Here is a 19,685-nt window from a genome sequence, read left to right as displayed (position 1 = left end):
CCAGCCTTCCTATAGGGACCCACAAGGAGGCTGGTTCCTCCACTGGGGCCTGTAAGGGGGTGAAAGTCTTATGCACCGCTTGGAAAACAAGGAAAGGGGATTTGATGAATATAAATATCAGTTCAGCATTTATGGTCACACAGGCTTTTTTCACAGTAACTTCATGTCTCTACACTGCTTTTCCAAGCCAGGATTTGCTTGGGGTCTCTTCAATGAGTTGTTGAACAACTGTTAAGTATTCAGAGCTCTAGAACCAGCACCCTTATTTTGGGATTACTTCTGCACGTTCAGTGAGTGTGCAAGCCAAGTTTCAGTCTCTGTGGGAAACCTCCACATCCAGAAAAGCCTAGCACCCGCTATTGTACTCTGTCAGCTGAAAAATCCCTATAAAGCAAGCATGAAATGTCTTATGGAGTAATCATTACCATACCATTACCGTACTTACCTTGCTGCAGCAGCAACCTGCAGGAACCGTAAAGGAATCATTGCTGTTTACAAGCTGAAAGTGGTAGAGTCAAGTCCTGAATCCGTCCAAACATGCCTCATGAATTACAGATCCCATCCAACCCTCAAAAACAAAAATCCAACCAAAAACACAGGAAGCAAAGGAAAACAGCCCTACATGGCCAACAGCTCACAGCTGATCACACATAATTGTTCTCATGCCAGCTTCCCTTGGTGCATTCTCTCCGATAACTATCTTGGTATTTATCCAGAACAAGTACTGAAATAAAAGCTGTGGAAAGATATGTTCTTATGGGCTTTCTTCCAGGAAATACAGCTCAGCCCACCTGATTATGCTAGGATGCTTTGAAGATGTATCAGCCCCAGACGCTGCAGAAAGCAAACAAGACAGCATAGGAAGAAAAAAAAATCCAGCACACAACTCAGAACTGTTATTTTTAATATATATATATTTAAAGAATTAAAACTACAACAGGCTCCTTCAGAAGAGTATTTCTATACTTGGTCTTTTAGGAAAAAAAAAGAAAAAGGACAAATTATTCCTTTATTGTGCACTTTGTACATTTCATGCAGCAGGACAGAAGTTAAAGCTCATTGTGATCATTTCCACATAAGAAATAAAGTAAATCCCCAGGGACCAGTGTGTTTAGGCACACACTGAAGTTGTGTGGATTCAACTTGAAGAACATCATGCAGCCAGCAGCCCCTGTTGCTCCAAGTTTAGACAGCTAAATTGTGTCCAGCACCCTCTGCCCCATATCCCCATGCTCAGTATAGCAAGGCACCGAGGAGCTGTTAAGCCACACAGCACAGAGAGACAAGCAGCCCTGAGGTATGTGAGTTTCTGCATCAAACATGCAATCATATATAAGGCAACAAAAAGGGGAAGTCCTTTGAGGAGACCTGACCAGGAAATGAGTTTCATGGCTCTGTGGCTAAGTTTGTTTCCAGTGGTGTGCAGCCAGAACCAGCCAGACCCTGCAGGGTTACTGCTGAGGATGCCTCTAGGAGCCAGGGTGAGGAAGTCAGAACAAATATTTTGTTGTCAAGCTTGCTAGAGCAGAGGGAGAAGTAATTAAGGTAGACAGTTGATGATTTCCCTTTCATTTCATACTGGCACTCAAATCCCCGCTGAAAACGGACTCTACATTTGGCTATAGCATCGATACAAGTCCAGACTTCAGGGATTGCCAGAAGTTAATCAAATGGGAGTATGTGGAGCCTACCACAGACAAGTTATACCGTGAGCCTAAAAAACTGCAAGCCCCTCATTGGAGAGGTGGTGGAAGAGCTGACTGACTTCCTTCTGATCCTCAACAATGTTGCAGGGTGAGAGACTTGCCAGCAGGTTTGTAGTGGCACAGCCCCTCGCTGGGTTTCTGTTCTGTGTGCTGCTGCACCACACAAGGCACAAATCAGCACCAAGTATCAGCACGGCAAAGCCAGACCCATGATGTAATCGATGGTGCTCCTCTATGTAGCAAGCTCCCAGAGAAACATGACTGAAATTAAATCCAAATTACAAGTTTAATCACCGTTAATAAAAGACTTCAGAAACAGGCCAAAGTGTACCCTTAGCTCTGAACACAAGCCAGCATGCCCAAAGCTTTGCAATGCACATGTGTTTTTTAGTTATTTGGAGAGCAGAAGGCTCCAGGCTCTCCCAGATGGCTGCACACAGGAAGAACTTCAAATCAAAAACTTCTTCCAATGCAGAAGACCCTGTGTCCAGTTCCATTGCTTATATTCTTTTTCTTCCCCTGAGCGTGAAAATGGAATATATGTCCAAGGAGTTTGCTTATCAAAGGAACAGATTTTCAGTAGGTGCTTTCTGAATGCACAAATAATTATCAGAGTCCCCAAATACTTTCTTAAAATGAAGAAGCACTGCAGCTCTGTGCTGCTGAGAATAACTGAAAACACCGACTCTGCCGCGCTGGCCAGACTGACAGTATCTTCTGCCTGGAGAACCTAGAGAACAGGATGGACAGCATCAAAATCACAGCTCCAGCTCAGACAAGGACAGAAGGGCTGACACGATCGTCACTCCCACCCAGTCACCTCAAGGTGTCATCCCCTAAATGGTGGCCTTTCTTTCTGCACGGCCCCTCTGTTGTAGTTGCATCTCTTCTTAAACCCTTTCTTCATCAAACTTGAGTACTTACTGTGGCTATTAGCGGTGTATCAAGCTGTAACCGTCAATTGTGGCATAATCAGGATCACCTAAAACACAAAGCACTAAAATATTAGGTCTGCCCGTGAAAAGTGTTCGTTAAGAGACTGCAGGACAAGACCACCATGCACTGGCCACCTCTGTTATAAAGGGAGCCAGGGATGAGTGGGGCTCAAAGAGATGAGTTGATTTGCCTAAAAGCCAAAGCAGAACTTAGTTTTACTGAGTTCCACTGCAGTACCCCATCCCTAAAGTGGCCTGGAGATAATACAGTTCACGCTGTTTAAACAGAGAAGGGCCCAAAATGCAGAGACTGGTGAGACACCAAGCTTAGGCAACCTAAAGCTTCAAAAATGCGCACACAAGGGGCTTTGATCTGAACTTCTAGGTGAAATTTTGCCTCCAGAGTCAGTAGCCAACTTCCCAGCATCTTTTCATGGGGACTGGACTTATAGCAGGAGCTGGACCTCGAGCAATCCCTTTTGAGAGATGAAGCTCATGATCCTATGGGGAAGAGCAAGAGCAGAGAGATCCTCTGTGGGAGCACAAGCCAGCTAAGGTAAAGAACTCACCTGGCCCACTGGTTGGGGTGGGTAGAGGCGCCCTCCTGCTCAAAAAGAAACAGAGGTGAGGACCTGCATGGCTATGGGGCTCCCTCCCATCCAAGGGCACCTGCCCAGGTCATTACTCTGGCTTTGCAGCTCCCAAACCACCCTCACAGAGCTCACGGGAGGGCAAGAGGTTTGGCCAGCCTGGGCTTTCTGGAGACCTGGCCATGTTTTCGGTCATTCACCACCAACAGCCTGCTTGGCAGACACAGGAATTGAGGCTGCTGTGGTGCGGAAGAGGAAAAAGTCACCAAAAAACAGTGCATTGGCAAAACATTCATGAGTGAGCCTCGGGGCATGCCTTTTACATGCCTCTGCCTGGGCTGAGACATCAGGAAGCCATAATTAGGCATGACTCTTCTCCTGACGCAACAGCCAGAGGTGCACACTCATCCTTGGGAAGAGTCTTTAGCCCTGAATCCTCATCTTCCTCGTGGCAGAGGCATCTTTCACCCTGTCCTCAATTCTCTCCAGGCTGCCTTGCTTTTCTGCTGCCCGGGTACCGCAGCCCCTCACCTCAACCCAAAGGACTTGTGGAAGAGGCTTGGCACAAGAAAAACTGAGCTCAACCTCATCACAAGCACCTTCAGAACAAGATTCCCAGCATCAAGAAGGGAAAAATAACCTCAAAAGACAAACGGGAGCAAAAAGCTCTGGGTGGACTTGAGGTTTTCCTTGAGCATGATGTAGCAGGCAGCAGATTGGAATAATTTCTTCTGGAGAGAGGGATGGGCTACATAGCATGGGAAATATTTTCCTGTAATACTCCCAAAGCTTCCAACAGACCAAAAGCAACAAAATATGTTTTTGTTTGTTTGTTTGTTTTAGACAGCATCATTTGCAACAGCAATTGCAAATTATGTCCCTTACCGTGATATAGGTACAGAAACCGGACTTCTCACAGGAGTCGCGTTTCTCTGCGTGTTGTAGTAGTTTTCATAAACAACAGGAGCTAGGAAGAGTTAACAGTAGTAAAGCACAGACCTTTCACAAGGTGCCACTTGACAACCCCAACATTCAGCTGCTAAGCTTTTCCCCCCTCTCTGGGAAGATGTTTGAAATGTTACAGAACAGGGAGATTATCGTCAGAGGCTGGTGGTAAGTGGCAGAGGGACTGGTGCTGCTTGCTGGGAAACGAAAGGAAGGATGTTACAAAATCAGTGGGTTTTGCATCCAAATTGATGCTGATCCGGGCAGCAGCACCACGGGGAGTAAAAACAAGTCAGCACTACGTTGGGAGGTTGCACCGAGCTCTCACCTGGGGCCGAACTTCCAGTTTTGCGCAAATTTACAAAAAAATCGATATCCTTCTCAATGCTGCACATTTCTAAACTCTTGCGGATTTCCTCGTATTTCTGCAGAAGAGAAACGACAAGCACTTTTGTGCATTAGATCAAAAACCAAAAGGACGTTTTTCAATCAGTTATCGCACATGGATTGGGAGCCCAGTGCTCATCCAGGACCCAAGCTTCAATGGTACAGGGAACGAGGAAGGAATCCCAAAGAAAACTTAATCTCTAAGAGCTTTGGCCACAACCCTTCTGCCTGCATGTCCATGTTAGCTGATCAAAGGGCATAGGCCAACTGGGATTAACACAGTTCAGAGCACAGGAAAGCAAATCAGGCTCTGCTTTCCCATTCCCAGCCTCAGATATGCAGGAGTCATAATAATCCTGCGTAATCTTTCGCAAGGTCACCTCCCACTGCATTTCATTTGCCTCTTTTTCAGCCAATTTTCTTCAGCCAGGGGGAACAGTAAGTGTATGACGCTGGTGGCAGGGAGCTGAGGACACATCTTCACTCCTGTACTGCTTTCTCACTATTTCTCCAACCACAGACACGCACAAAAGCTGCACTCAGGGGGTCCTTACTGCATTACTGCTACTACACCCTGACAAAACGATGGGCAAAGAGAACCCAGGCGGGCAGCAGGGATCCCAAGGGTCTGGTCCAAAAGAGGCCTCTTAGAGGTCTCAGACCCAAAACAGAAAAATGGATGTGGAGGGACCTCCTCCCGGCTCACCTCATCGTTCTGGACGCAGCCCTGGGAGAGCTGGTTGACATGGAGCCAGAGGGCACTGCGGAAGTAGCTGATGCGCTCGCACTCCTGCGTCTCGAAGAACTGAAACGACACGGGCAGAACAGCGGGTCCCCTGCCAGCACAGCCCCGCCTGCGGCGGGGATTTAGCTGTCCCCCGAGCCCTGCTGCTCACACGTCCTGAGCATCAAGGGGATTCAAGGAAGCCACAACTCCTCCACCTCCCCCAGGGGAGAAAGCACCCTTCTGTGCAACCAGGTGTTCCAAAGAAGGTGTTAAGCTCAGGAAGGTCTACAGGTGGCAGTGCCCTGCTACACCCATGCGGAAGGGGCCGTCCAGCACCCCTCGGGGAGACCAGGCCAGCTTCCTAAAGGCAGTGGGGGTTCCCTGGGCACCCCGTGGTCCTACAGTCCCAGCTCCCTTCTCACCTCCCTTCCACAGGTGCAGAGAAAGAAAAAAAAATGGCTGGGGATGTATGAAAATGGAGGTGCATTTGGTTGGTCTCCTTCCTGTTTCCTGCCAAGCCCTTTTCGTAACCAGTTTAAACCCAAGTCTGTTGAAATTTGCTGTCTGGTGTAGCCAAACCCCACGCACCTTTACACATTTCCAGCGAAAGACAGACTTCCATCCCAAGTGTACGTTTGCATTTGTCATCAGTTACGGCCTTTGCAACGTACAGAGGGGAAAACCTCCACATAATCTCTCTGTGGAAGTGAAACCCTGGCTTCCCAGCCCCACCTGCAGGGGGGCTTCCAGAGCCTGCCGACACCACGGGCACCTTCACGTCCCCCGACACAGCACACCAAACAGACAGCAAATTCCATCCCAGTGGGGGAAAGTAAAATAGAGGCACAGGTGGTCTGAGCACTTAGGTGGTCAGCATCCAAGGCAGACACTGCTGGGTGTTCCTGAGGCTGCAGCCTCGATTCGTGTCCAGGCCACGACCGTTTGAGCCAGATGATGGCAGCACCAAACGCGCAGGCAGGCAACAGGAAAAAAATGTCACTACTGAGCACATCGAATCTGTCAATTTTAAAAGGTGGTGGAAGAAATGAAAAATAACACAGTGGAAACTTTGAAGTGGTGGGACCTTGAATCCAGAAACCAAGCAGGAGAAACGTGCAGGGTTACCTGCAACACGTCCTGCTGTTGTCCTGTGAAGGGAATACGGAGCAGAAGGCACGTCTGCTCTGTCCCCAGGCCCTGCAGAAAGGGGGTGGACATCCAGAGGACCACAGTGCCATGTGAAGGAATTTTGTGGCATTTACCTCGCAAGCCTTGATGTGCTCTTTCATCCATTCTTCCCTGATCTTCTCCAGTGCGGTAATACTCTGCTGGTAACTCCTGTCTGTGAGGGAAATCAAATTATCAATTGGCTAACATTAATTTTAAAAAACTCCTTCACTAGGAGGTACCACGTCCAGCCTAAAATGGCTGGGATGCCACGGAGAAGCCAGCAGTAACGCCTGAGCTCAGCTGCTGGTGGGCAATGCACTGGGATGGGAGCCCCACAGCAGCCGTGGCGGGGCCATGCAGCCTTCTGCAGGGCAGGTGCCACCTCCTGTACCTCCAGACACATTTCTGAGGAGCTGCAGCTCCTGTGTGCCGTGTCACGGCTCTCAGCCCATCTCCTCCTGCCCCCGGAGGTGCTCCCCTCGCCCCCCAAACGCAGCCAGCACGCTTCATCTCCACGCTCACCTGAATCCTCCAGGGCCGATTTCGTCTGAGCCAACTTCAGGAAGAGCTGCCAGAATTGGGGGGAGAGAAGAGAGGTATAGGAGAGCCCTGGTGCATCACCCACGGGCGTGCAGACCCCAGAGCTGAGAGAAGGGACGTGGGGCAGGAGACCTGCCAGAAGAGATGTCCCTTTGCCCGGCACCACGGCCCCTGCCTCTCCTTACCTTCTCCTGCTGCTTCTGCGTGACCAGGTTGGCGTTGCGGTGCACCGCCTGTTCCGCTTCATCTTTATCCCTGCAGCGCTGCTCGTAGAGCCGCTTGGCCTAGGGGACCCGCCAGACAGGGCAGGAACACGTTAGCAAGCAAAAGAGATGAAAATCCAGCTGACAGAGGATGCTCAGGGTCCCGGACGCCCCAGCCCTGCTGCCTGGGCAGCACTGTGCTCACAGCAGGAGCTGTTCTTTGCTCAGGACGAAAAGCTCAAGGCAACTGAGTCCTGGACATTTAAACCTCTTGTATCTGAGCCAGCATTTCCCTTCCATGCTACTGAGGTTTTTCTGAGCACGCTCTGCACGTTGCTAATGCAGACACAACGCAGGCGGCTGCGAAAGGGGAGGGAGGGAGGCCCTCACACGTAGGCCTGCCCTCGCTCCGTGCGCGTTTTGGCAGCGTTAGCCCGTAGGGCAAGAGACAGCAGCACACTTGCTTTACCTCCATGGTCTTCTTGTACTGCAAATTCCTGTTCTTGTGGATCGCCTCCATTATGAGCTCTATCTGTGAAGACAACAGACCCAGAGTCAGCACGTCAGTGACCGTCAGAGCTCTGGAATGAACTACGGTACGGCATCACCTCCGTGGGCTCCGGCAGAATTGGCAAGCCCTCTCCCCTCTGCTAGGTCCGGATCAGCCCCTGGCTCTGACAGCTTCCCCTCGTTTTCCAGACAAGGGAATCTCGAGCCAGAACATGTTAAAGAGCTTGTTAATTTTACCAAACCCTATGTAGATCTTACAGCACTACACATACACCTTAAACACACTCCTAGCCAAGGCTGGCATGGCTGGAGGGAGCCCCTGCTGTCTCCAGCCCCAAAGGACCCTGAAGGACAGCACGTGGCAGCGAGAAGAAGGAAGTCAGGGGTTGCCGCACAGTTCTCCAGCACGGTTGCAACACGTAGGAAGGAGCCCAGGACTTCCTGGCCCTGGTGGGCACGGAACGGGCTGGGGCACCAAGGGGGACAGGGGGCAGGGGCAGCCCAGCTGTGAAGGTTCCTCCCACAGTGCCCTCAGCTCCTGACCTTCTTCCGATGCAGCTTTTGCTTCTCCCTGAATTCCTCCATTTTCTTGGCTTCCTCCCGAAGGGTTTGCGCCAGCTGGATGTGACCTTGTCCCACATTGTCTATCTCTGCAAAGAAAAAAAAAAAATATATATATATATATATATATTTTCCTAAAAAGGCTCTTGCTTAAGCCAGCTTTTCTAGCTGACATCAGACTGACCCACAGACCCCTTCCACCCATGGTCCCACCTCATGAATTCCCCTGCAGAAACTTGAAAGCAGCAGCACTTTCCAAGCAGGGTCTGCCTACGTAAGACTGATTCATCATTGGTCATGCTGGGGCCTGCACTTCCATTTAAGAAACTCGTACCAAGAAAAGTTATTCAAACGAGCACAGTCACTTTTCTTCCTAATCTGGATTAATTCAGGCATGTTTCAGCACATCACAACCTAAAGCGTCTGTCTGAATGAAGCATTCCCCCAGGCTAGCAGAGAAGCAACTTGGGGCATAGAAAAACTGTTGCTAAATAAATCTCAGGCTTGCCTCGGTGTCACACTGAGCTAGCCCTGCTGGAGGAGAGCAGCCGTACCACGAAACACCCAGCCAGCAAGCAAAGCAGCCGCTCACTTGCAGCTCACAAAAGGAGCTAAGACAAACTGTGGCTCATGAGCCAACACCCAGAGCTATTTCAAACCCGTAGCTATTAAAGCGTCAGCTACTGCAGGGCAGAGCCTCATTACAGCATCAGCCCAGGAACACAGCAGCAGAAATATGTGGCCAGGATGGATGGTGGTCGAGCTGTGGCTGCCAGACTTCAACACAAGGCAGCAGAATGGTGAGGAATGGTTACTGCATGGTGGCCAAGCTTCATCACTTGGATGCTCTGATTACTGCATATTTGTGTCAAAAGGGCAGGATGAGCCAGTCCAAAACCACCCAGATGAGCTTTCCATGGACAGCTACAGATGCTGCACAACTCTGAAGCTGCCCCAAAAGGCCAACAGATCCCCAAAGGGACTTGCCATGGGTCCCCTCTGCTAACTGTGCCCTGGAGCACTCTATCCCAAACTCCATGCACTGGGCTGAGCGAGACAATGAGGACAGCCCACACTTGATCCTGGTATCAAACAGTTACGGAGATTTCTCTGTTTCTTCCCAGATTTCTCTGTTTCTTCCCAAGCAGTAGCCTGAAGGCTTCAACACTGCCAAATGTCCTGATAGATGAAGAAGAAGGATTACTTACGTTGCTTGAAAACATCCAGGGATCTCTTCAGGGTGCTGAAAAACACAGGCACAGCATTAAAAGAGTAAGAAAGCACTGCCAGATGCAGGCACGGGCTTCAATGGTGACAGCACAGCACTTCTGAACTGGCAAGGAAGTCCCTCACTCAAGACCAGCCAAAACAGCGTGAAGCAGGTTTATCTACCCTCTTTACACTTCCAGCTTTTTCCTTACCAGTGAGTATAATACAGTCCACTTGGTTTGAGATCTACCTTACGTCTTCTTCCTGGACAGTGAATACTATTAAATATTCTGAGTTTCAAGACAACTGTTCTAGGCAACCTCCAAAGAGTATCAGTTGGGACATATGAACATTTTTTTTATATGTAGTATGGACGAGTGGTTGGAAATGTAGGGAACTTTCCTCCCTATTAAGATAATGAAACAAAGTAAGTGACAGACCAATATAGAGCTGTAAACAAATGAGCAGAGAACACCAAACCAGGCACGTATGAAGTACAGCAGGAAGCAGATGGTTCCCAGGGCAATGGGGAAATGGAGATCCACGAATGGAGCCAACCGCAGTGGCTACGGCACCCGTGTAGGGTGGCAACGTGCTGGGTTTGAACATCCGTGTGGTTTGACTCAAGGAAGTACGTGTACTTTCCTCTGGCCACAGAAACAGTGAGGAGCAAACCCAAGGTCTCATGATGCTTGGCTCTCTGCTGAACCACCAGCCCACATCTCGCCTGAGCGTCTACAACGCCTTGGTTACTCTACAGCAGGTGGGAAGTTGGTGGAGTCCAACTTGATATTGGCAAAGGCCAACCCAACTGGGCACAATTCGTTCACAGGGCTGACTTCTGAACATCTGGTGACATCCCAATCACATTTCAACACTGGTTCGTTTCTCTCAGCCTTCTTCCCTCTCCCTTCTCCTTTATTGCTCCAATTACGGACACCTATAAAAGCAAAAGACACTGGGCTCTGAACTTACTTCAGCTCCGTCTGCCCACAGGGCTTCTTCTTCGACAAGTTAATGAGCTCTTTGCCATATTTTTCTTCTATAATCGCTCTGTTGAGGAAAGAGAGAAATGAGAGGAAATTCTCATTTCAGAAACTGAAACTTGCTTGCAGCAGAGGCCGAGAACAGAAGGAGTTTCACAAGAGACATCCCCTGAGCACGGATGAGGGAATAGCGGGTGTGCAGAACACCCCAGGCTGCAGACAGGGTGAAAGCCTGGGCATCCACTTCCCCGACCACCACAAACTACCCCAGGGCTTGTGGCTTGTTGTGTTTACGCCCAGAGTCCTGCCAGCTCCTGAGCTTTCACACTGCGGGATCGACCCACGAGGAGCCAGGACTCACCCTGAGTTGACAGCCCACCTTGCCTCCCCACCTGCCACAAACAAAGTGCACAGACCTGATTCTGGTCCTTGAAGATAACATTTGAAGAAGAGGCCACACTGTGTATAAATAACACCTCTGACAGGTCGTATTGTCTATCCACCTTGGAAGCAAGTGGGAAAACCCAGAAAATCTGTGTGCTGCAGTCTAAGAGCAACCAGCCTTTCACAGTTGCTTTGAAATCTGTGCAAACATCCAGGGCTAGACCTGGTTGGTCAAATGTAGATACCTCCAGCTGGGCAAGCTGCCCTAGCTGTCTGCAGTCCGTGGAGAGAAACAAGTACTGCCATGAGCTTACATTAGAAGGTCTACCGGAGGATGGGATGGGATGGCATGGCATGGCATGGTTTAATTGGAAGGAACCTACAAAATCATCAAGTCCAACTGCCTGAGCACTTCAGGGCTAACCAAATGTGCTCAATAGGCTAAATATGAAGACTGCTGTAGAATGGACCAGAATTAATGTAATTTTGGTATTGACTGGAGAAAACAAACCTTGAATACAAGACTTGGGACAAAATAGTCTGGAATAAATGTGATGGGGATGCAGAGCAGGAGAGCCTGCAATTTCAAGTGTCTGATGCACCTACATCTGTTTAGGAGGTAACCCCATGGAAAAAAAAAAGAGTTAGACAAGGTGAACCCCACCGCCAAACTGTCAACACAGACATGTGCACTTGCATTAAAGATACAGACATTTTAGGAAGCCAATTATTTTATTCTACAACTCCCTGAGGAGGAGAAGCAGGGAGGGAGGTGCTGGTCTCTTCCCACTGGGAGCTGATGGCAGGACCTGCAGGAACGGCACAAAGCTGTGCCAGGGGAGGCTCAGACTGGACATTAGGAAACATTTCTTTACCATGAGGGTGGTCAAACACTGGCACAGGCTTCTTAGAGGGGTGGTTGATGCCCCATGCCTGCCAGTGTTCAAAAGGCATTTGGACAGTGCCCTTAATAGTGTGCTTCTGGGCTTTGTGGCTAGCACCACGCTCCCAGCTGAGGATCCCCAGGTATGGACTTTATTCCAGCCATGCAGAGAAAGGATAGTGTGAAAAAACAAGTTCCTCATCAGTCAAAAGTGAAAGATGCTTCAACCCAGTGGACAGAAACATGATGGAAACCCAAATGGGAATACAAGAAATAGAAGAAGTGCCTCTGCCTCACTTCCCAGATTCAGCCAAACCCGTTTTCAGAGGCAGCTCCGTACCTTTCCTTCAAAAAGTCTTCAAACTCTTTGCAGTTCTTCCTGCCGTCGTTCAAATGTTGAATGATGCTGTCATAGCCAACTGTGCTCGTCAGGTCTGTGCTCTGAAAACACAAGAATAGGATTCACGTCCCTGTCGGTGCAGTCCATAACCACTGCCACCTCCACCGGCACTTATACGAGCAATGGCTCAGCTGGGAGCAAGTGTGCCAGGGCCTCTTTCTGGTTTGCTCATAAATTATATGAAATAAGCTCTTTTTTTTTTTCTTCTTGGGGTGGGAGAGGGTCTGGAATGAGGAGAACGGTGATGGCAAGGGTGGCAAGGCACCTTCATGACCTTCACAGGTCAGAAGAGCTCAGGCCTGCCACATCCTGGCGATCTCCCCCTATTCTGAGCACCTCTGGCCTCTCAGCGCACTGAGCCCCCCTAAAACTCCTACAGCACTTTCCCTCCTCCCACCTCATAAAGTCCATCCTCGCTCTCCAGAGGAGGGCCTGAGATACAGGCCAGGAGGTTCAGATCCTTAAAATAACGTCAGACCCTAGATAGGTTTCAGAAGAAAATGGCTCACCCAAGTTTAGCCCACGAAACCACATAGGACGAAGAACTGATCTCACGGCCACATGGCCCAAAGGGACGTCTCCTCCTAGGAGCTGAGCTGTCAGCTCTGATTTCATGGAACAAAACACTAACCATCCTCTGGGCCTCCAGATACGGCCTGTCTTACTCCTGCTCCTCCCAGCTTCCGCAGACACCAGGACGGATCTCGGTCAGTGCTGACTTCCACTTGTCTGTCTGGTCACCATCCCCACGCCCGGCCGCATTGCAGGAACCCACAGCCAGGCCGGGGCGGGGGGGGGAAGCTGAGCACCCCCTTCTCCACGGCATCACTGAGCTTCCCGTGAGCTTCCCTGGCTGCCCACGCAGCACCGAGTGACTGCTGCTGCAGCAGCCTCCTCTTCGGCCTCGGGAAAAGCCACCCTGTCCCACTCACGTCAGTCCAAAACTCCAACACAAAGATCACTTCCCTAAGCAGCAGGTCCTTCCCCACCCCTGCTCTGTGCCCTGCAGCATGTCACACTTCTCCACGTCCCCCAAAACATCACGGCCAGGTCCCATCTTCCAACCCAGGGCTCTCTGCCCCGCAGCGCTCCCCGCACCGGGGAGGAGCTTCCCATAGACTTCTGAAGGATCACTGCTTTCCCTCAAATTATTCTCAAAAATATGGATTTTCCTGTGATGGCTATTTAAAAAAATAAAAAATGTGACAATGATGTAGCTGGGCTAGGATGAGGGCTGCCTAACTCTACCCCATTCTCTCCTCTATCCTGTGCTGGGAAGCACCTTAGGATAAAAAAAACATTTTGTCCTATAACCATTGAGGATTTGCCACCCTGAAGACCTGGAGCAGGGCTCCTAAGTGCTGTGACGCTACAAGAGCGATGCTCTGACTACAAACCCTCCTTCTCTGGAAGAAACCCAAAGCAGATGCAGGAGGAGAGCAAAACTACCTGTTGTCCTCTGCAGAAGGGCCCGGCTGGCGTTGCAGGAACAGCACAGGCAGGAGCAGAATAGGGAAACGGGCTGCAGAAAGGAAGCAATGGCAAAAGCAGATATGAAGCTGTGAGAAAGGAAGCAGAAACCACAAATAATTATTATGAAGCTTAAAGAGGAATAATGGCAGGATGGAGAGATTCAGGAAACGTTTCCAAGCCAAGATGACAGCATGCAGATAACTGGTGTTACAGCGCTGGCAGCAGAGGGGGGATTTCTCGTAAGTTTGTGCCCAGAGAGAGAATTGAGGAGGAACAGGGCCATCATTTGCAATAAATAAAGGATTTCATCATTGTGGACTTCCCCAAGCAAGAATATGAGTGGCCAGAAAGCGGGAGATAAAGCGGATATCTGGTGGAGTAGGGCCAGCAGGAGATCCCTGGGAATCCCAGATCAGCTTTGCTCCATCGTGGTGTGCATGGGAAGGAGGAGGAGACAGGACCTTGGGAGATCCTCAAACACTTTCTGTTTCTGTACTGAGCACGAACCTCCTCCCAAAATGAGCTTATTACTGAAAAAAACGCAACAGGTTCTCCGTTTGCTAACTGGCTCTGCAAAAGAAGGAAGCACGCTTACACTGAAATCACTTTTCATGACAGTTGCAAAACTCAGGAACATCCTAACTTGACTTTCTACCCCAAAATAAAATGGGCAGGGGCAGGCAGGAGGGGCTCCCGGCCCCACGGAGCTGGGCTGGGCAGGGTCACACACCACAAAAACCACCTTGGCAGCGCCCTTCTGGGCGGACATCAGCACGGAAAGAATACGGGGGACCAGCGTGACTGCCCACGGGAGGCAGGGAAAGAGGAAAGAGGAAGGGGGATACAGGGAGGACAGAGCCAGGGAGGGAGGACAGGGTTTAAAGCCACAATAAACTAAGCCCAAGAGGGCTCTGGAGGACAGGATTTTGCGCCGAGGCTCCCCAAGCTGTCCCTGCAAACAGCACCTCACCCCTCACGTCCTGCTGGTTTCCTTCCAGTTTTTAGCACTAGTAAGTCAGGCGGTTATATAAGAGCAGAAGATTGCTATGAAAAGGGGAATAAAAGAAATGGCTGCTCTGCTGCTGTCATCTTAAGAGAATAAAAGTCAGGCAAAAATTGCCGGGCCAGCTCTGCCGTACCAAAGCCAGCAGCATGGTGCCAGCCTTCCCACACCGAAAATGATGGTGAAAGGGCAAATAACTGAGCAGCCTGCTGTTGGAAAGAAGGTAACCTGACCAGCTGGGGTTCCCTGTGTTAACACGGTCCATTTGGGGTGTCACAGGGAGGTTTCTGTCCCGCTGCACCAAAGCGGAGCCCACCTTCCGTGCAGGTCTGCAGGGGCTGCATGGAAACGGCCGGGACCTGGAAAGCACCGACGCAAATTCCTTCCCCAAGAAATCGATGGCTCTGCGCAGCCCCAAGAGCATCCCAGAGCAAGCACACATGGGGTATCCCTGTAGGCTTGGCTGTAGGGCTTTAAAAAAAGGCCCCAGTCCCCCCTTTTGCAGCTGGGGAACTGAGGCCGGGCGACTGGTGTTCCCCTGCTGCGGGGCGCGCCGGCCCCAAATTCTGCCTCGCACGGCCGGGTTAACAGCGGACGTGCTATTTAGGGGACAGCACCGCCTGTGGAAACTACAGGCGGATGATTTCAAGGTGACAAAGCAGCAGCTGATGTTTCCCAAGTCCACAGGGCTGCAGAGGAGTGGAAATTCCCGTCCCTGCCCTTTCGGAGGGGCTCAGCGGCACGCGGCCCCCCTTGTCCTGACCGCTGCCGGCTTTGTGCCGTGCCCCCGATGCTCTCGAGAAGGAGGAGTTCACGTGGCTGTCAGTAATGCCAGCGAGGAGGTAAAATGAGAGGCTTCATGCAACGAGAAGGGAAAGGTGGGATTCACATCTGCAGCACAGGTGGAGAAGTGCCGCTTCCCTCCTGAAATTTTGGCATTTCAGATGGCATGAAGTCACTATGTTTTGGGGATTTTGCTTGTGCTTTTAGCAAAAGAGAGACTTAAATGCTCCAGTGGGCATGCAAAGCCCCTCTTTCACTAAAGGGAAAGCTGTTTGCTTTGATATTTCCATCTTCTTCACATCGATCCCCCTCCAGACACAAACCCTGTGAAGATAAGGGTGCGGGAGAAAAAGCAACCTGTCCCGACCTCCCCAAAAATGAAAGGTTTGGGGCACACAAAATTTCACGAGTGACTTCAACGCTCTGTCTGCACCATGCACACACGGCCACGTGCACGTCCCCAGACACACATCCTTGTCCCTTAGCTCTTCGGCCTGAGCAGCCAAACCAGAGCCGGGCAGTCACAAGCTCAGGAGCCCAAACCCTCAGCACTGCTCACGGACCATTACTTGACGTGTTTTACTTGTGCAGAGCTTTTAGCAGCTCTCCTGAGTCTCATCTGCTCAGAGACACGCTGCAGAAGTTGTACGTCTATTTTTGTATTTGGAAACACCGTGCGATGACAAATGGCTGTGCTATTCTTGCTCGCAGTCAACACGATCTCAAAATTGCTCAAGGCACCACAGAGGTCACCGAGACCGAGAAAAATCTTTGAGCAGATTTCTGCAGGGAGCAGAGGTAGCCCAGAGGCTTATCCTTTGCTCCCAGGGGGCAGAGCCCTGGCCAGGAGGACGAGCTCTCATCCACGGCTGGCACCGTGCAGAAGAAATCGTGCGGCGTGAGAGAGACCTGCAGGGGAACGGCCCTGACCATACCCCGAGTCGGCCAAGTTTGCAGCGCGGGAGGAAGGCGAAGCAGGTTGCATCACCCAGAGGTGCGTTTCTCCCACGGCCTGACAGCCTGCTTTTATGTGTACCTGACTCCAAGGGCTGGCTGGGTCCGCGAGGGCGAGAAGAGGAGATGGTGCGAGGCCGCGGTTCCTCCCCGCCCGGTAAGTTCCAAGCAGGAACATCAGGGCAGGCAAAACTCCTCCCAGGGGTGAACACTCTCTGCAAATCCCCCCACCTTAGCACAGCACCCCACGAAGCAGCACCCCAAACGTGAATGCTAAAGCAACGGACCGTCAGGCTCGACGCAACCACACCTAACCAGAACAGCCAGCGGTCTCCCTGCGAGCCAGCACCTGAGGATTTCATCAGGCTGCCCGGGAAAGCCGGTCCCTTTCGGAGAAGGACGAGCAGAGGGAAAAGAAACAGCCCAGCCTGCATCATGCCATGAGACAGCGGGCAGGGAAAGCACCCTGAAGACCGGCAGGCACCCCGCTTCTGCATCCCTGCAGAAACACGGAGCAAGAGGAGCTCATCCCCGGCCTCACGAAGCCCTGCAGATCTGGGCAGGTTAAAAAACAGACAGCAAGAGGGGAGAGCAGATACAGACCGGGGCTTCAACCCACTGCGGTGCGAACCAGCCCAGCAGGATGAATTTCCCAGGGTGCAAACAAACACACTTCACCGGTGCTTTCAGACCCTATCCCACATGCTTTGGTAGAAAATTAAACATGCCAGCGCACCTTCTACTGCAGGAGACTTGCTGCGGAGTGTTTTAGCAGCATCATTTGGCACCTCATTTTCTTAAGGTGGCAGATAAACGTTTGGGAGTGCCTAAAAGGCGCAGACACCTAAGTCGTATATGCAAAGATCACTTAACCAGAGCAGCCTCAGCAGGAGTCAGCAGGTCTCAGCCCTCAGTATCGTTTGCTTATCTTCTCAATGTCCCACCAAGTCCTCCTTTTTAAGGCACCCTGCCACACTCTGCAGAGGGCAGAGCTTTTGTCTCTGAACACAAATAAGATTTGTCTGAAGACAAATAAGAAGAAATGACCAAGAATCTGCCCTCCAGGTTTCAGGCTGTTAGCCAGCGGGTCAGACGTAAAGCTTGTTTTAGCACTACCAGATTTCCCTTTTCCCTGCATAGTTTTACAGACGCCCGCGAGCCCCAAGTGCTCTGATGAGACCCAAAGCCCTGCTGTCGGGTTTCCCAAAACACTCTGCCAGAAGGGCTTGCGGAAAACCGGGCGCTTACCAAGGAAACGATAAAAATGAAAGACGAGTCCTGGCGTAGCGAAAGGAGAACGGCAGGTTGCAAAAACATGCAAACAGCCCCACGCTTGCTCAACTCTCAGCAATCGCTGCAGGCAGGGCAAGAGGAACCAAACAGGATTTGGGGTGTATTATTTTTGCACAGCTCTTCTGTAGGTGGCTGCAGCTTACACCGAGATGTAGTAGGGTGAGCAAAAACAACAAATAAGGGAATGGAAGAAAAGGTTCGAGACCGGCTGCAGCCCACGGGGCTGGGGACAGGAAGGGAGATGGAGCCGTCGTCATTTCTTCAGACCCCAAAACGCAAAATCAAGGCCTAAATGAAGCAGCTGGCCATGCACAGTATTTGTTCATGCTTATGAAGTGGTCGTTTTTGGGCTTTGGCTCACCAGACAGAGCACTGAAATCCTCTCCCTCTGCTTCCAGCCCTCCATGGCAGCATCCTCCCCCCCTTGCAGCCACCTGGGGCAGCTGCCGCCCTCCCGAAATGTGCCCTGGGCTGTCCCAAGCCCTGTGCAATCCTCTGCTTCGGCAAAGCAGCGCTCTCCTTCCTCTTCCCTTTTTGGCTCAAGCAAAGTGAATAAAAGGGGAAAAATCTCAGGAGGAAGTTTGCGCTCCCTCCCTGCGTTACAGCAAACCGAAGCCGTAGCAGCAGCCCCTCTGCACCTGGCCTAAATTTGGGCTTTTCTGTCCATCTCTCATCCCCTCTTCTCCTCCCCGCAGGTGATGCACGCTCACTGCTGCCTTCTCCATGGGCAAAATGACTGAAGCGGGGCCTCGAGGCAGCGCAGCCATGTTCCCATCCCAGCTCAGCCCTGGCTGCTTGACCCCACCGGTACGCGGGGTGGGAGCTTGCATGCTTCAGAAGGGACAAAACCAGGCAGAAACCCCGATAGCACCAAGAGTTTGGGCCCGGATTACGTACAGATTACCCAGTGAATAGCCTCACTTGCCGTAAAGGGAACAAGGATCTCTCCTACAACCCAACGCGCAGCCGAAGCGCGATGAAACGCAGCAGCTCAGCAGCGTGGTTATTTGTGCCAGCCCCAGCGCACCCGTCGGCATCGGAGGGGCGCCGGGTGCCCGGGGGGGACGCTGCCACCACCCCGGCAGCCCTCCCCTCCACTCCCACACGTTTGCAAAGCAAAGGGAGCGCCGTGGAAGCTTCTTGGCAATGAGCGGCTGGGAAACCGCTGCCAGGCACGAAGCCGGTTCGGCGCACCCGTAGGGTTTGCACGCTGATGGTGCTCCGCCAGGCACCTCGCTCGTGGTGCTGGGCACCGTGTGAGCGCGGTGCTGTGCTCGCACCCTCACATCCCACGGCACGCCGCGGCCGAAATCCCAACGCCGGCTCCTCCGGGACCCAGGCGCCTTCTCCCCGTCCTGCAGGGCTGCTTCCCGGGCATCGCTGGTGGGACCTCGGGGATTTACTGGGGATTTATCGGAGCCCAAGCCGTGCCGCTTGGTTCCTGATTCCCACACCCAAACGAAGGGCAGCACACCCAGGGGAACCGCACAGCCGCGGTGCCGACGCTCTGCGGGGGATAAGCGGCTGCCCAGCGCTTCTGCAGACCCAAAAGCACAGTCCGCACCCCGAAGAACAACTCGCAGCATTCCCCACGCCCTGCCTTTTCCCCCAGGGCTCAGCAGCAGCAAAGCGAGGGAGCAGCCCCCAGCCGGACACCCCCCCCGCCCCCCCTCCCCCGCACCCAGGGGTGCCCCCGAGCATCCCCTTAGGCCCCGCAAGGCAGGACGAGCCCCCCCCCCCACACCCCCTTTTCCCACCTGGAGCCCCGACTCACCCAGAAGTGGTCCCTGAACCGTGCCTCCCGCATGCTGCTGCTGCTGCTGCTGCTGCTGCCCCCTGCGCCCTTCCGGCACGGCTCGGCTCGGCACGGCCCCGCCTGGCCCCGCCCGGCCCGGGGACAGCCGCAGGGCTTGGGCTTCGTGAGCCGGGACGGGGGCAGAGCCCTGCGGGGTGCGCGCAGCCCGGCCCCGCGGCCTCGGACGCAGGCGGGGAGGGTTCGGGGGAGGTTTTGGGGCGCACGTCCTGCTCCCAGCCCCGGCGCAG

General features: G+C 52.1%; 1 protein-coding gene across 2 annotated transcripts; it reads right to left on the bottom strand.

The window, feature by feature from the left end:
• Positions 1-897: 897 nt before the first annotated feature.
• PSTPIP2 (proline-serine-threonine phosphatase interacting protein 2) lies at positions 898-19,548 on the bottom strand. 2 transcript variants are annotated; one of them, XM_035560018.2, is made up of 15 exons: positions 19,417-19,548; positions 12,077-12,177; positions 10,459-10,536; positions 9,483-9,517; positions 8,257-8,363; positions 7,673-7,735; positions 7,186-7,284; positions 6,983-7,028; positions 6,553-6,632; positions 5,270-5,368; positions 4,505-4,601; positions 4,117-4,198; positions 3,211-3,245; positions 2,631-2,688; positions 898-2,436 (listed from the first exon to the last, which is right to left on the bottom strand). In XM_035560018.2, the coding sequence occupies exons 1-14, from the start codon at positions 19,447-19,449 to the stop codon at positions 2,639-2,641; spliced, it is 1,005 nt and encodes a 334-aa protein (XP_035415911.1). In that variant the 5' UTR covers positions 19,450-19,548; the 3' UTR covers positions 898-2,436; positions 2,631-2,638. The 2 variants fall into 2 exon arrangements, with proteins under 2 accessions (XP_035415911.1, XP_035415910.1); XM_035560017.2 differs by lacking the exons at positions 898-2,436; positions 2,631-2,688; positions 3,211-3,245; ... (1 more) ...; positions 4,505-4,601; positions 5,270-5,368 and adding an exon at positions 5,424-6,307 and having other exon boundaries at positions 6,416-6,632.
• Between the last annotated feature and the right edge of the window lie 137 nt (positions 19,549-19,685).

This window comes from Cygnus atratus, chromosome Z (genome assembly GCF_013377495.2).
Source record: "Cygnus atratus isolate AKBS03 ecotype Queensland, Australia chromosome Z, CAtr_DNAZoo_HiC_assembly, whole genome shotgun sequence".
NCBI classification, from domain to species: Eukaryota; Metazoa; Chordata; class Aves; order Anseriformes; family Anatidae; genus Cygnus; species Cygnus atratus.
This window is presented reverse-complemented; position numbering and strand designations above follow the sequence as displayed.